This window comes from Octopus bimaculoides, chromosome 7 (assembly GCF_046866305.1).
Source record: "Octopus bimaculoides isolate indiv1 chromosome 7, ASM4686630v1, whole genome shotgun sequence".
NCBI lineage: Eukaryota > Metazoa > Mollusca > Cephalopoda > Octopoda > Octopodidae > Octopus > Octopus bimaculoides.
Window position 1 is genome coordinate 46536767 of NC_142934.1, and position 12637 is coordinate 46549403.

Genomic DNA, 12637 nt, shown 5'->3' on the forward strand with positions numbered 1-12637 from the left:
TCATCCATCTCTATGTTTTGAGTTCAAATTCCACCAAGGTTGACTTTGCCTTTCATCTTTTCAGAGCTGATATAATAAGTACCAGTTTTGGGCCTTCCCCCAAAATTGCTGGCCTTGTGCTAAAATTTAAAGCCAATATGATGGCTGTAATTCTGCTATTTGTAAAGCCTATGCTCTGTGACATCATTGAGTGATGCTCAAGCTTTACTTGTCTTCTCATTTCATCCTTAGTCATAAAAAAACCCAGCACATACTTCTATATTCTACGCTGTGCATGATGGCAAATATATCTTTCCATACGAGGGCATCATTTAATTTTCCCTTCAAAGGCAGATGGAAGCCCCGCCCATTAAAGAAACAAAATCATGATCTTCCTTCTTGTACTTCCCTGAATATATTCATTAGGCAAAGTGTAATATCTTTGGTAACATATGCCATCCATTCCACTTGTTTTCCCATTTTTTTAACTGGCTTGATAGAATAAGTACTAGGCTTACAAAGAATAAGCTCTTGGGTCAACTTGATTGACTAAAGGCAGTGCACCAGCATGGCCGCAGTCAAATGATTGAAACAAATAACAGAATATATATATATATATATATATATATATATATGTGTGTGTGTGTGTGTGTGTGTGTGTGTGTGTGTGTGTGTGTGTGTGTGTGTATGTATATATATATATATATTAGGTTGTCAAGTATGAAATTTGTAGTAAGGTATATGGTAAACTTTAACAGCTGATCATTTTGCACCTTTATTATATTCTGATAGTGGAGGCGCAATGGCCCAGTGGTTAGGGCAGCGGACTCGTGGTCATAGGATCGCAGTTTCGATTCCCAGACCGGGCGTTGTGAGTGTTTATTGAGCGAAAACACCTAAAGCTCCACGAGGCACCGGCAGGGGATGGTGGCAAACCCTGCTGTACTCTTCCACCACAACTTTCTCTCACTCTTACTTCCTGTTTCTGTTGTGCCTGTAATTCAAAGTTTCAGTCTTGTCACACTGTGTCACACTGAATATCCCCGAGAACTACGTTAAGGGTACACGTGTCTGTGGAGTGCTCAGCCACTCGCACGTTAATTTCACGAGCAGGCTGTTCCGTTGATCGGATCAACTGGAACCCTCGACGTCGTAAGCGACAGAGTGCCAACAAACAAAAATCCCCACTTATTCTGATAATCTTTATTTTTTTGTTAGAAAGCTGACACATCTATTTTTTTATTCTAACTCATTTTGCGCTTTATAAAGTATTTATAATTCGGTTCTTGCTATTTTTGTTTAGAGAAGGATAAGTCGGAAATTCATACAGTTTTGAAATATGAGTTCTTCCTTGGAAATACAGCATCATAGACTGCTCAGAATATTAACGGAGTATTTCATTCTAATGTTATTACACAGCATACAGTATCAAATTGGTTTGTAAAATTTTGTTCTGATAACTTTGACCTCACAAATGAGTTATGTGGATGACCAGAAACAAAGGTGGATAATGACAAACTGAAAGCCCCCATCGAGTCAGACCCATCCAGTCAGACCCATCGAGTCAGACCCATCGAGTCAGACCCATCGAGTCAGACCCATCGAGTCAGACCCATCGAGTCAGATCCATCTCAAAGTGCCCGTGAATTATCGTTGTTGTTTTGTGTTAGCAAGCAAACAATATTGGTAACAGGAAAAATTTGGATAAGTGGGTTCCACATGAGCTCAATGAAAATCAGAAACAGTAACGTTTGGAAGCCTGCATTATGCTACTTTCTCGTCATAAAAATGAATCATTTTTTAATCGAATTGTAATATGTGATGAGAAATGGATCCGATACAACAACCGTAAATGTTCAGTACAAAGGTTGGACAAAAACTAGCCACCGAAACACAGTCCAAAAAGCAAAATTCATCAAAAGAAGCTGATGGTGTGTGTTTGGTGGTCTGGCACAGGTGTGATCCATTATCATTTCATTAAACCTGGCTCATCAATCACGGCCAAAGTATACTGCAGCCAACTGGACCATATGATGTAGAAACTTACAAAAAAAACAGCCTAGATTAGTCAACAGATCCACTCTTATTTTATTGCAAGACAATGCCAGACCACACATCGCAAAAATGACATTGGCGAAACTACAGGAGTTGGAGGTGAAAATTCTCCATCATCCACCATACTCACCTGATCTTGCCCCCACTGACTACCGCTTCTTCCAGAATTTGGATAACTTTTTGATAGGAAAAAAAATTTAATCCCAACGATGCTGTAAAACAGGCCTTCCAAGATTTTATTGATTCTAGATTGCCAGGCTTTAACAGTTCCGGGCTGGACAAGCTACCACTGAAATAGCAAAAGTGTATTGACAATATGGGTCCTTGTATTTATAAAAACATTAGCAAACTTTTTTTTCTTTTCTATAAATTTCATACTTGACGATCTAATATATATATATATATATATATATATATATATATATATATATATATATATATATATTGTACTATTAAGCAGTTAATTCTTTTGTTTTCACTCAGTGATATTCATCTTTCCAGGATTCCCGTATAGCGCACCTGCCATACCATGCACTGACAGTATCTGAAAGAGTGACATACAACAACAGAAAGCAGCTACTCGTTTTTTTGGGCAATAAAATGCGAGAAGCTATTCTTTCAGTGTCAAAGCAAAGTAAATATTAAGTCATTTTTTGCCTCAGATTTTCGGGAACAGTTTCATAAGTAAGTGGAAAGTAATGTGTGTGTGTGTGTGTCTTATATATTCGTATGTATGTATGTATGTGCGTATGTGTGTGTGTCTTATATATTCATATGTATGTATGTATGTGTGTGTGTGTGTGTGTGTGTGTGTGTGTGTGTGTGTGTGTGTGTGTGTTTATCATTTACTCAAAAATATATTTAAATCATTCAATCATAAATATATATAAATATCAGTTAATGTGCACAATATAAAGAAAAGAGTTACTGATAGTTTCTAGCTGTGAGAGCACACAGTGAGACATGTTCTAATAATGCACCTTGTGTCTCCAAGCAATCACTGGGCTTTGAGCACATGATCTGCTGTATTTGAAAATCAGGACACAGGTATATGAGAACCGTGAGATAAAATGAGGAGAATGTTGATGCAAAAAGTGGAAAGGCGAATAAAAACAGAAAAAGAAAAGAAAGACAATTTAAGTTATATCCCCTTTGACTGTAGAAGTCATAATTTAAGTACTTGTTGAAGAATAATGCAATAGAGAGTGGTCCAAAGTCCGCAAGGCAGCTGCTCAGTTTGGAGAGGGCAGTGTCCTCCAGCTTGTCAAAGGAAATTTGTCCACATGCTTACATTTGCCAAAAATGTTGGATCTGGAATTAAGTAGTGTGGTGGAGTACTTAGATCTAAAAAGAAATGTTCAGTCTTTCAGTTATGCATAAGTTGCATTTCTTAGATCCATTTGCTTATAGCATGGATTTCTCTACAATTTTCCACTTGATTGTATGTGGTGTACAGTTGATCTTCAAACCCCATATGTTGCTAGCCAACTTAGTGCATAAAAATTTGATAACTAACAAGTGTAATAAGATGTGTGTTCATGTGCATTTGTGTGTGTGTGTGTGTGTCTTTGTGTTTGTGCTTATTCCCCACCACCTCTTGACAACTGGTATTGGTGTATCTACATCCCTGTAACTTAGCAGTTCAGCAAAAAAACACAGGCATAAAAAGAAAATAAGTACCAGAGTCGATTAGATCAACTAAAGTTCTTCTGGGCATTCCCCCAAAATAGCTGCATTCATACATATAATATTTTATTGAAACTGTAAAGACTTCATAAATTGTCACATACAGTTTCACATAACCGATTGATTACATGAAACTCTATGTAATAGTTTGTGAAGTCTTCAGCTCCAGTAAAGCTAATTTACTTTGCCTTTGGTAATCAAGTACTACCTTTCCACCTTGTTTTGCACCTGTATGCTTGTGGCTTCATATATACTTGTGTATGTGTGTTTATATAAAACATTTCAGCATCGCTTTCTAGCACTTGTGCTGGTGACATGTTAGAAAATCATTTGATCGAGGTCGTTGCCAGTGCCACTGGACTAGCTCCTGTGCAGGTGGCACGTAAAAAAACACCTTTTTGAGTGTGGTCATTGCCAGTACCATGTGACTGGCCCTCGTGCCAGTGGCACGTAAAAACACCCACTACACTCTCGGAGTGGTTGGCGTTAGGAAGGGCATCTAGCTGTAGAAACTCTGCCAGATCAGATTGGAACCTGGTGCAGCCTCCTGGCTTGCCAGTTCTCAGTCAAATCGTCCAACCCATGCTAGCATGGAAAGCGGACGTTAAACAAAGATGATAATGATGATGATGATTTCTAACATGTATGTCATTGAAAAACCAGGAACTGCAGTTATTCAACAACACAATGCAGATAATGTTTTTACTCCAGAGCAGCTCCTATTGCATAATTCATATGTTCATATATATATATACATATGTGCATATGTGTGTGAGTAAATGTCAAACGATGGAAAATGAGTGCACAACACTGCATTGGTGGATATGATTTCTTTATTTGTGAATTAAGGCTACCATTGGTTTGATGTTAAGAAAAGTAGGAATATATCCTTGTGTCTAACAATTTTTTCAAGCCACATTTTGGAAAATACAGTCTCATTTACGTTGCAGAGATTCTTGTGAATTCTCATGAATCAAACAATAAATCAAGGGTTGTTACTCATGGATGACAGCCTTTGAATGTTTGTCTCCCTTGGATTTGTCTTTTGGGCAAACTGCTGTGTGGTCAATTTGTTTGCATTACTTTGTTTTTGTTCTGGGTGTGGTAGTCATATACTTCTGTGCTGAGGTAGTTCATTATTGGGGCATATTTCTTCTATGTGTGGAATTTGTGTGCTATGTGTGTTCAGATTTTGCATTCAGGAAAGGGGATATCTTGGTGGGATTAACGTCACAGATGGTGACTCTCCTTTGAAGTATTTAAGTGTAAGATATTGCTTGTGTGTACAGAAAGTTAGAAATAATAATAATAATAATTATAACAATACCTATTGTCATAGGTGCCCTGGGAATGACAGCGAAACGGGCTGATTACTACCTAGCTCAGATACCAGGAAACCCCAAAATGGCTGAAGTTCAAAAGATAGTGCTCATGGGAACTGCCCATATCCTACGTAAAATACTGTCTATGTGATCTCAAATTTTAAAGCAAACACATAATTTTCTTATGGTTTCTTAAACATTCACTTGAACAAAACTGTACAAATCCAAATATATGGTACCCTAGGTATAACACCTACATGAACTTCTAACTTGTTGTCTCTTGAGGTCTCTGGGTGAGACTTGGATCCAACTTGTACAAATGCAAAACAAAAGTCAAACATAAAATAATAATAATAATAATAATAATAATAATAATAATGATAATAATAATAATAATCATCATCATCATCATCATCATCATCATCATCATCATTATTGGCAAGCTGGTAGAATTGTAAGCATGCTGGGCAAAATGCTTAGCGGTATTTCGTCTGCTGCTACATTCTGAGTTCAAATTCTACTGAGGGGGGGGGGGCAATAAATTAAGTACCAGCTGTGTACTGGGATCGATCCAATCAACTGGCCCCCTTCCCAAACGTTTCAGGCCTTGTGCCTATAGTAGAAAGGATCATCATCATCATCATCATCATCATTATTATTATGTTGCTGTTCAGGCAGAACTGTTAGCATGCCAGGCAAAATGCTTAGCAGCATTTTTTCTGTCTTTACATTCTGAGTTCAAATTCTGCTGAGGTCAATTTTGCCTTTCACCCTTACAAGGTAAATAAAACAAGTACCAGTTGAGTACTGGGGGGTTAATGTAATCGACTTACTCCCCTCCTGAAATTGTTGGCCCTGTGCCAAAATTTGAAATCCTTACTATGTTGTTTTATTTTTAATTCTAACAGGTATTATGCGAACAGGTTATCTTTCTGAAGAGGAAGTTAAAAAAGGAAAGACCCTTCATTTTGCGGATATTGAAGAGGAAGGAGAGCTAGACAGCGAGCAAACTGGGTTATCTGGCAGAAAATTAAAGTATTTATTTATTTATTTATTTAATTATAATTTACTACTTAATAGTATATTGTGTATATTATAACATATGTTATATTATAGCTAATATTTATTCCCACTTAAATGTGGATGTTCTGTTAGAACAAACCATACTGCAATAGATACCATGAGAGAAACTCTGATATTTGCTTTTGGTGCAAAATGGACTCTTGCACCCAAAATCCAATATGAGAGTTTCTGTCATGGAATCTACCACAGTATTGTTTGTTCTAATAGAACATCCACATTTAAGTGGGGGTAAATATTACTACTTGGTATTAATACTGCCTCTGTCATAATCATCATCATTGTGGAGGCGCAATGGCCCAGTGGTTAGGGCAGCGGACTCGCGGTCATAGGATCGCGGTTTCAATTCCCAGACCGGGCGTTGTGAGTGTTTATTGAGCGAAAACACCTAAAGCTCCACGAGGCTCCGGCAGGGGATGGTGGCGAACCTTGCTGTACTCTTTCACCACAACTTTCTCTCACTCTTACTTCCAGTTTCTGTTGTGCCTGTAATTCAAAGGGCCAACCTTGTCACACTGTGTCACGTTGAATATCTCCGAGAACTACGTTAAGGGTACACGTGTCTGTGGAGTGCTCAGCCACTTGCACGTTAATTTCATGAGCAGGCTGTTCTGTTGATCAGGATCAACTGGAACCCTCGACGTCGTAAGCGACGGAGTGCCAACAACAACATAATCATCATCATCGTCGTCATTGTCGTTCAACATCCACTTTCCATGCTGGCATGGGTTGGATGGTTTGACTGAGGGTTGGCAAGCCAGAAGGCTGCACCTGGCTCCAATCTGGTCTGGCAGAGTTTCTACAGCTGGATGCCCTTCCTAACACCAACCACAGTGGGTGCTTTTTACATGCCACTGGGACAAGGGCCAGTCAGGCTATACTGATATCGGCCATGCTTCGAATGGTGCTTTTTGCATGCCACCGGCATGGGAGCCAGTCAGGTGGCACTGGCAACAACCACACTCGAATGGTGCTTTATATATGCCACCAGCACGGGGCCAGTCAGGCGATTCCGTGAAAGGATGAAAATTGTTGGTGAAATATAAAAAAAAAATTACAGTTTACTTTACAAATTTGGTGCTTCATCCAGTACAAATCATTACAGAAATAGTGATATTTCACCAGTCATGGCTATATACACACACACACACACACACACACACACACACACACACACACACATATAGATACACATATACATAGAAGAGCGTAGCTCGAAACGTTAAAGACTTTCTCTATTCCCGAGCGTTAAACTAATACATCCTTTTGTTGTTTACACCACTTGTCCTCATCTGTTGTTTTTTTTCGTAAATTCTCCCATACATACATATATATACATATATATATATACACAGTTTAAATGTATAATGTGAAACATGTTGGTGATTCCAGGGTTTTGTGTTTTTATGAAAGGGATGATGTTTTCTTTGTTTTTTTTTTTTGGAGTTTCGAGTTGTGTGAACTCCAGTTTCATTGCTCTTGTGATTCCGTTTCTTGCCCTTGCGATTCCGTTTCTTGCTCTTGAGATTCCATTTTTTATTAATTTGAGTGGGTATTTCTGTTCTAGTAGGAAGTTTGTAAGTTCATTTAGTCTTATTTGGCGTGTCTGTGAGTCAGTTACTATGCTGCATATGCGTCTTGCCATACTATGTGGAATGTTTCTTTTTATGTTGGATGGGTGGCAGGAGTAGAAATTTAAATATTGGTGTGTGTCGGTTTTTTTGTAGTAGATGTCTGTTGTGACGATGGAGTTGTGTATCTTGATGTTGATGTCTAGGAAGGGAAGTTCTTTGTAGTTGGTATCTATTGTGAAGTGGATAGATGGGTGCAATGTGTTGAGGATGTTGTGGAATGTTCGTAGATCTTCTTCTGATCTGTTCCAAAAGATGAAACAGTCATCGAGGTAGCGTTTCCACTTTTTCTTGATGTCTTCTCTGAAGTTGCGTTCAAAGATGTTCCCTACTTCATCGTATAGTTTGTTCTCAAAGAAACCCATCACTAGGTTGGCATATGAAGGTGCGAATTTTATACCCATAGCCGTGCCTGGTATGACTTGTTGTTAAATTAGAATGTGATCTCTTCAAGTATTAATTGGGTGGCTTTGGTGATAAAGTCTGTTTTGAAATGTTTATCTATGAGTTCCCTGTATTTTTCTACCCAGTATTGTATCACTTCCAGACCCAGGGTGTGTGGTATGTTCGTGTATAAGTTTGTGACATCAAAGCTTGCAAGTATGGTGTTTTCCGGAACCGTATTTGGAATGTGTGTGAGGAAGTCTATGTCATCTCTTATGTAGCTTAGTATCAGCGGACATAAAGGTTTGAGGAGTACATCTATGAAGTGGCTTAGTTGCTGTGTTGGTACTTGGGGCCCTGCAACAATGGGTCTCATTGTGAGGTCTGTGGGCCTTTGTATTCTTATATAATGGTTCCTCTGTTCATTTATGGCTCTGTGTGTGTGTGTGTATATGTAAATAGCCGTGACTGGTGAAATATCACTATTTCTGTAATGATTTGTACTGGGTGAAGGACCAAATTTGTAAAGTAAACTGTAATTTAAAAAAAAAATTTTACCAGCAATTTTCATCTTTTCACATACTTCACTATCTTTGTATTTTTATACCTTTACATATACTTTCTCTATTTTTGTAATTATATTTATTTGTTTTTTTTTATTCCATAACGGATTTGATCCTAAAAGTGAATCCAAAACTATTTTGAAACTTGTTATTTCAGTATCTAAAACAATGGCACCATTTGCCAATTTATTTTGGTAAATGACTACAGAAATGCTATATTTTATATTTATTTTTGATCCATGCCAATGACAAAATGAACTTACCAATATTTAGATACCTCACTCATTGAATCATCACAATATTTCATTATTCTTAATCGTTATTCATCTTTGGATCAACAGAGCCTAAAAAAGACAAGAAACCCAGATAGTGGGACATTTTTGTGCCGACTAGAATTGAACCTGGTTAACTTGGTTTTCATATTTGTCTCCTTCCTTTTTTGAACTAACCAGCTGTATAGATGTAAACACAATTCCTTCTTCTTCCTTTCTTCCTTTTTTCTTTCCTTCTCTTTTCCATTGACATTCCTTTCAGATACACAGGCACACACATGCATGCATACACACACACACACACACACACACACACACACACTCTCTCCCACTGGACAATGATGGCAACTTTTTGCCCCTCCTGTTCGTGCTTCACAGCATTTAACACATACACACTTCATGTCTGGCTGTACAGCCTTTTTGCTTGTTTGTTTATTCACCGTTTCGTTTTCCTGTCTTGTTTTCCGTCCGCCACTACCCTCCACGAAAATAATTTAATTTGTGTTCATGGGAAGAACCATTTCAACGATGCGTACTGCCTTAATTCTTCGAAACGCCGGTGTTTTAATGGTGGCAGCTGATGAAGGAGATGTTTCTATGTGGCTTGCTTGTTTGTTGTACCTTGTTTATCATTTTGTCCATGTTCTTTTGCCACGTCATGTACCCAGTTATGTATCTATATGTACATGTAGATGAAGGTATGTACATACATGTACATATATATGCATATACTCATATATTGTTTATATATATATATATATACTCACACACACATATACAAACATATATATGTGTATGTTGTTGGTGTTAGGAAGGCCATCGAGCTGTAAAAACCCAGCCAAAATAGACACAGTAGCTGAGGGTAGTTTTCTACCTGGTTGGTTCCTGTCAACTATCCTACGCATGCATGCTTGGAAAATGAATGCTAAACAATGATGATGATGATGAAAATGATGTATGTAGTTAATAAATCTTATAGCATACAACTTGTTTACAAGTAAAGCATGTTCACTAACTCAGTATTTGTTGGATATTTGATTAATGAGAGAGATGGAAGATGTAAAGATTCTCATATATTCCATCTTCTTTCTCTCTCATTGATTATATATATATATATATATATATATATATATAAGCAATGTTAATTCTCTAAATGAAGTATTAACAGTAACTGCACGATAAAGTGTAGTATATTGTCACTTAAGTGTGGCTGACCCCTAGGGGTGGATGTTACTGTTGCTTTTAGCCCCTGGAGGACATCTCCTCCAGCTGACTTATCGACACACGACTGTGTCCTGTTTGCCAAGGGAAGTTATCCCTCTCACCATGATCTGTAGCACGAACGGATCCGGATTTCAGGGTTATTTCCCTTCGTCGGCGTTCAATAGCCACTGACCTTGGTGAGAGAGACAAAATCCTGGCAATCTTATATCTACTTTTCCAGTGAAATTCTTCACTGATATCGAAAAGGTGAAAACAAGCAATATATATATATATATATATATATATATATATATATATATATATTTCAAGGTTTTTAACTTTTAAATTCGTATATTTAAAAGAAATAAATATACGAATTTAAAAGTTAAAAACCTTGAAATATAAATATAAACTGTGAGAACGACCCTTAAGGACTCTAATTAATGATCCCCTAAGGTAAGTTCTTATGCTATATTGGTAACGGTTGCAACATCCTCTGGAAAATTATATATATATATATATATATATATATATATATATATATATATATATATATATATATGTTATGGAGATGTACTTGCATAGCAGGCGACCTGATCTGAGATCGTGTGCTAGAACGGAAACAATTGCAGCGTGGAAGGTGTTTATAAGCCATTTAAGAAACACACAAAAACCATTAGATTCACTTCAACATTTAAATTTAATTTGCCAAAATATTTTCGTTGCTTTGAGACCGCGACCTGTTCACTGACAAAATTCTGTACTGCATCTCAGAGATGCAAATTAAATTTAAATGTTGAAGTGAATTTAGCGCTTTTTGTGTGTTTCTTAAATGGCTTATAAACGCCTTCCGCACTGCAATTGTTTATATATATATATATATATATATATATATATATATATATATATATATCATCATCATCATTGTTTAACATCCATCTTCTATGCCTGCGTGGGTAGGAGGGTTGACAGGAGCCAGCCAGGTAGAAAAACTACCCAAGGCTACAGTGTCTGTTTTAGCAGAGATTTTATGGCTGGATGCCCTTTCTAACACCAATCACTCCACAGAGTGGACTCAGTGCTTTTTACATGGCACTAGCACGGGCAAGGTTAGTTTCAGCATGATTTTCACAGCTGAACGCCCTCCCTATGTGTCGCAAGACAGTGTAGGAGAGAGAATAGTGATTGCATGGATGATGGTACGCTTGCTCTAAATGATGCTGCAAAGAAAGAGGTCTGGAGAAGCCATTACGATAGATTGCTTAATAAAGAGAATGAATGGGAGAAAGAGAGTCTGCCGTATGTTGACCCAACAGAGGGACCAGCTATCTGAGTTGACAGTACCATGGTAGATAAAGCAATTAAGAGTATGAAGACAGGGAAAGCCCCTGGCCCATCAGGAATCACTGCAGAAATGCTCAAAATATCTGGCAGTGTCGGCTATAGCCTAGTCACCCGTATTACGAACCAGGTGATACACGAAGGAGTCATACCTAATGACTGGTGTAGCAGCACCATAATCAACTGCTACAAAAGTAAAGGTGACGCTTTAGATACAAATAATTACAGAGGTATCAAGCTTTTAGATCAGGTAATGAAAGTCACGGAGAGGGTCATAGCTCAACTGCTTAGGGAGCGAGTCAGCTTAGATGAGATGCAGTTTGGGTTTGTGCCTGGGAAAAGCACCACTGATGCTATATTTCTGGTAGGACAGCTTCAGGAGAAATACCTAGCCAAGGATAAACCTCTGTTCCTGGCTTTCGTTGATATGGAGAAAGCCTTTGACAGGGTCCCCCGATCTCTCATCTGGTGGTCAATGAGGAAACTAGGGATAGAAGAATGGTTAGTGAGAGCTGTGCGAGCCATGTACAGAAACTCTGTCAGTAAGGTGAGGATTGGCAGAGAGTACAGTGAAGAATTCCGGGTGGAGGTAGGGGTCCACCAAGGTTCTGTCCTCAGCCCCCTTCTATTTATCATAGTTCTCCAGGCTATAACAGAGGAATTCAAGACAGGATGCCCCTGGGAGCTCCTCTATGCTGATGACCTTGCACTAATTGCTGAGTCACTATCACAATTAGAGGAGAAGTTTCAGGTATGGAAGCAAGGACTAGAATCGAAGGGCCTTAGAGTCAACCTAGCTAAAACCAAAGTCCTCATAAATAGGAAGGCAGACAAAACACAAACTCCTTCAGGTAGATGGCCCTGCTCGATCTGTAGAAAAGGAGTGGGAAGTAACTCTATAAGATGCACCCAGTGCAAGCTATGGACACATAAGAGGTGCAGCAATATCAAAGGAAGGTTAACTAGGAAGTTAGTTTTTGTTTGCAGCAGATGTTCTGGAGCTATAAATACTGGAAATGTGTAGAAAACAACTTCTGCCACACTCCAGGGAGAAAAACTAGAAGTGGTTGATAGCTTCCGCTATCTTGGTGACCAAATTAGCAGTGGAGGTGGGTGCACTG

At 38.2% G+C, this 12637-nt stretch overlaps 1 protein-coding gene across 2 annotated transcripts in view; it reads left to right on the forward strand.

The window, feature by feature from the left end:
* The window catches only part of LOC106874171 (ankyrin repeat and MYND domain-containing protein 1), an 87256-nt gene that overhangs the window by 53370 nt on the left and 21249 nt on the right, over positions 1–12637 (forward strand). For both annotated transcript variants that reach the window (XM_089355247.1, XM_089355248.1), the window contains 2 exons: positions 2536–2668; positions 5951–6077. In XM_089355247.1, coding sequence (XP_089211373.1) covers positions 2536–2668; positions 5951–6077 — 260 coding nt within the window. The remainder of the gene's footprint in view (positions 1–2535; positions 2669–5950; positions 6078–12637) is intronic.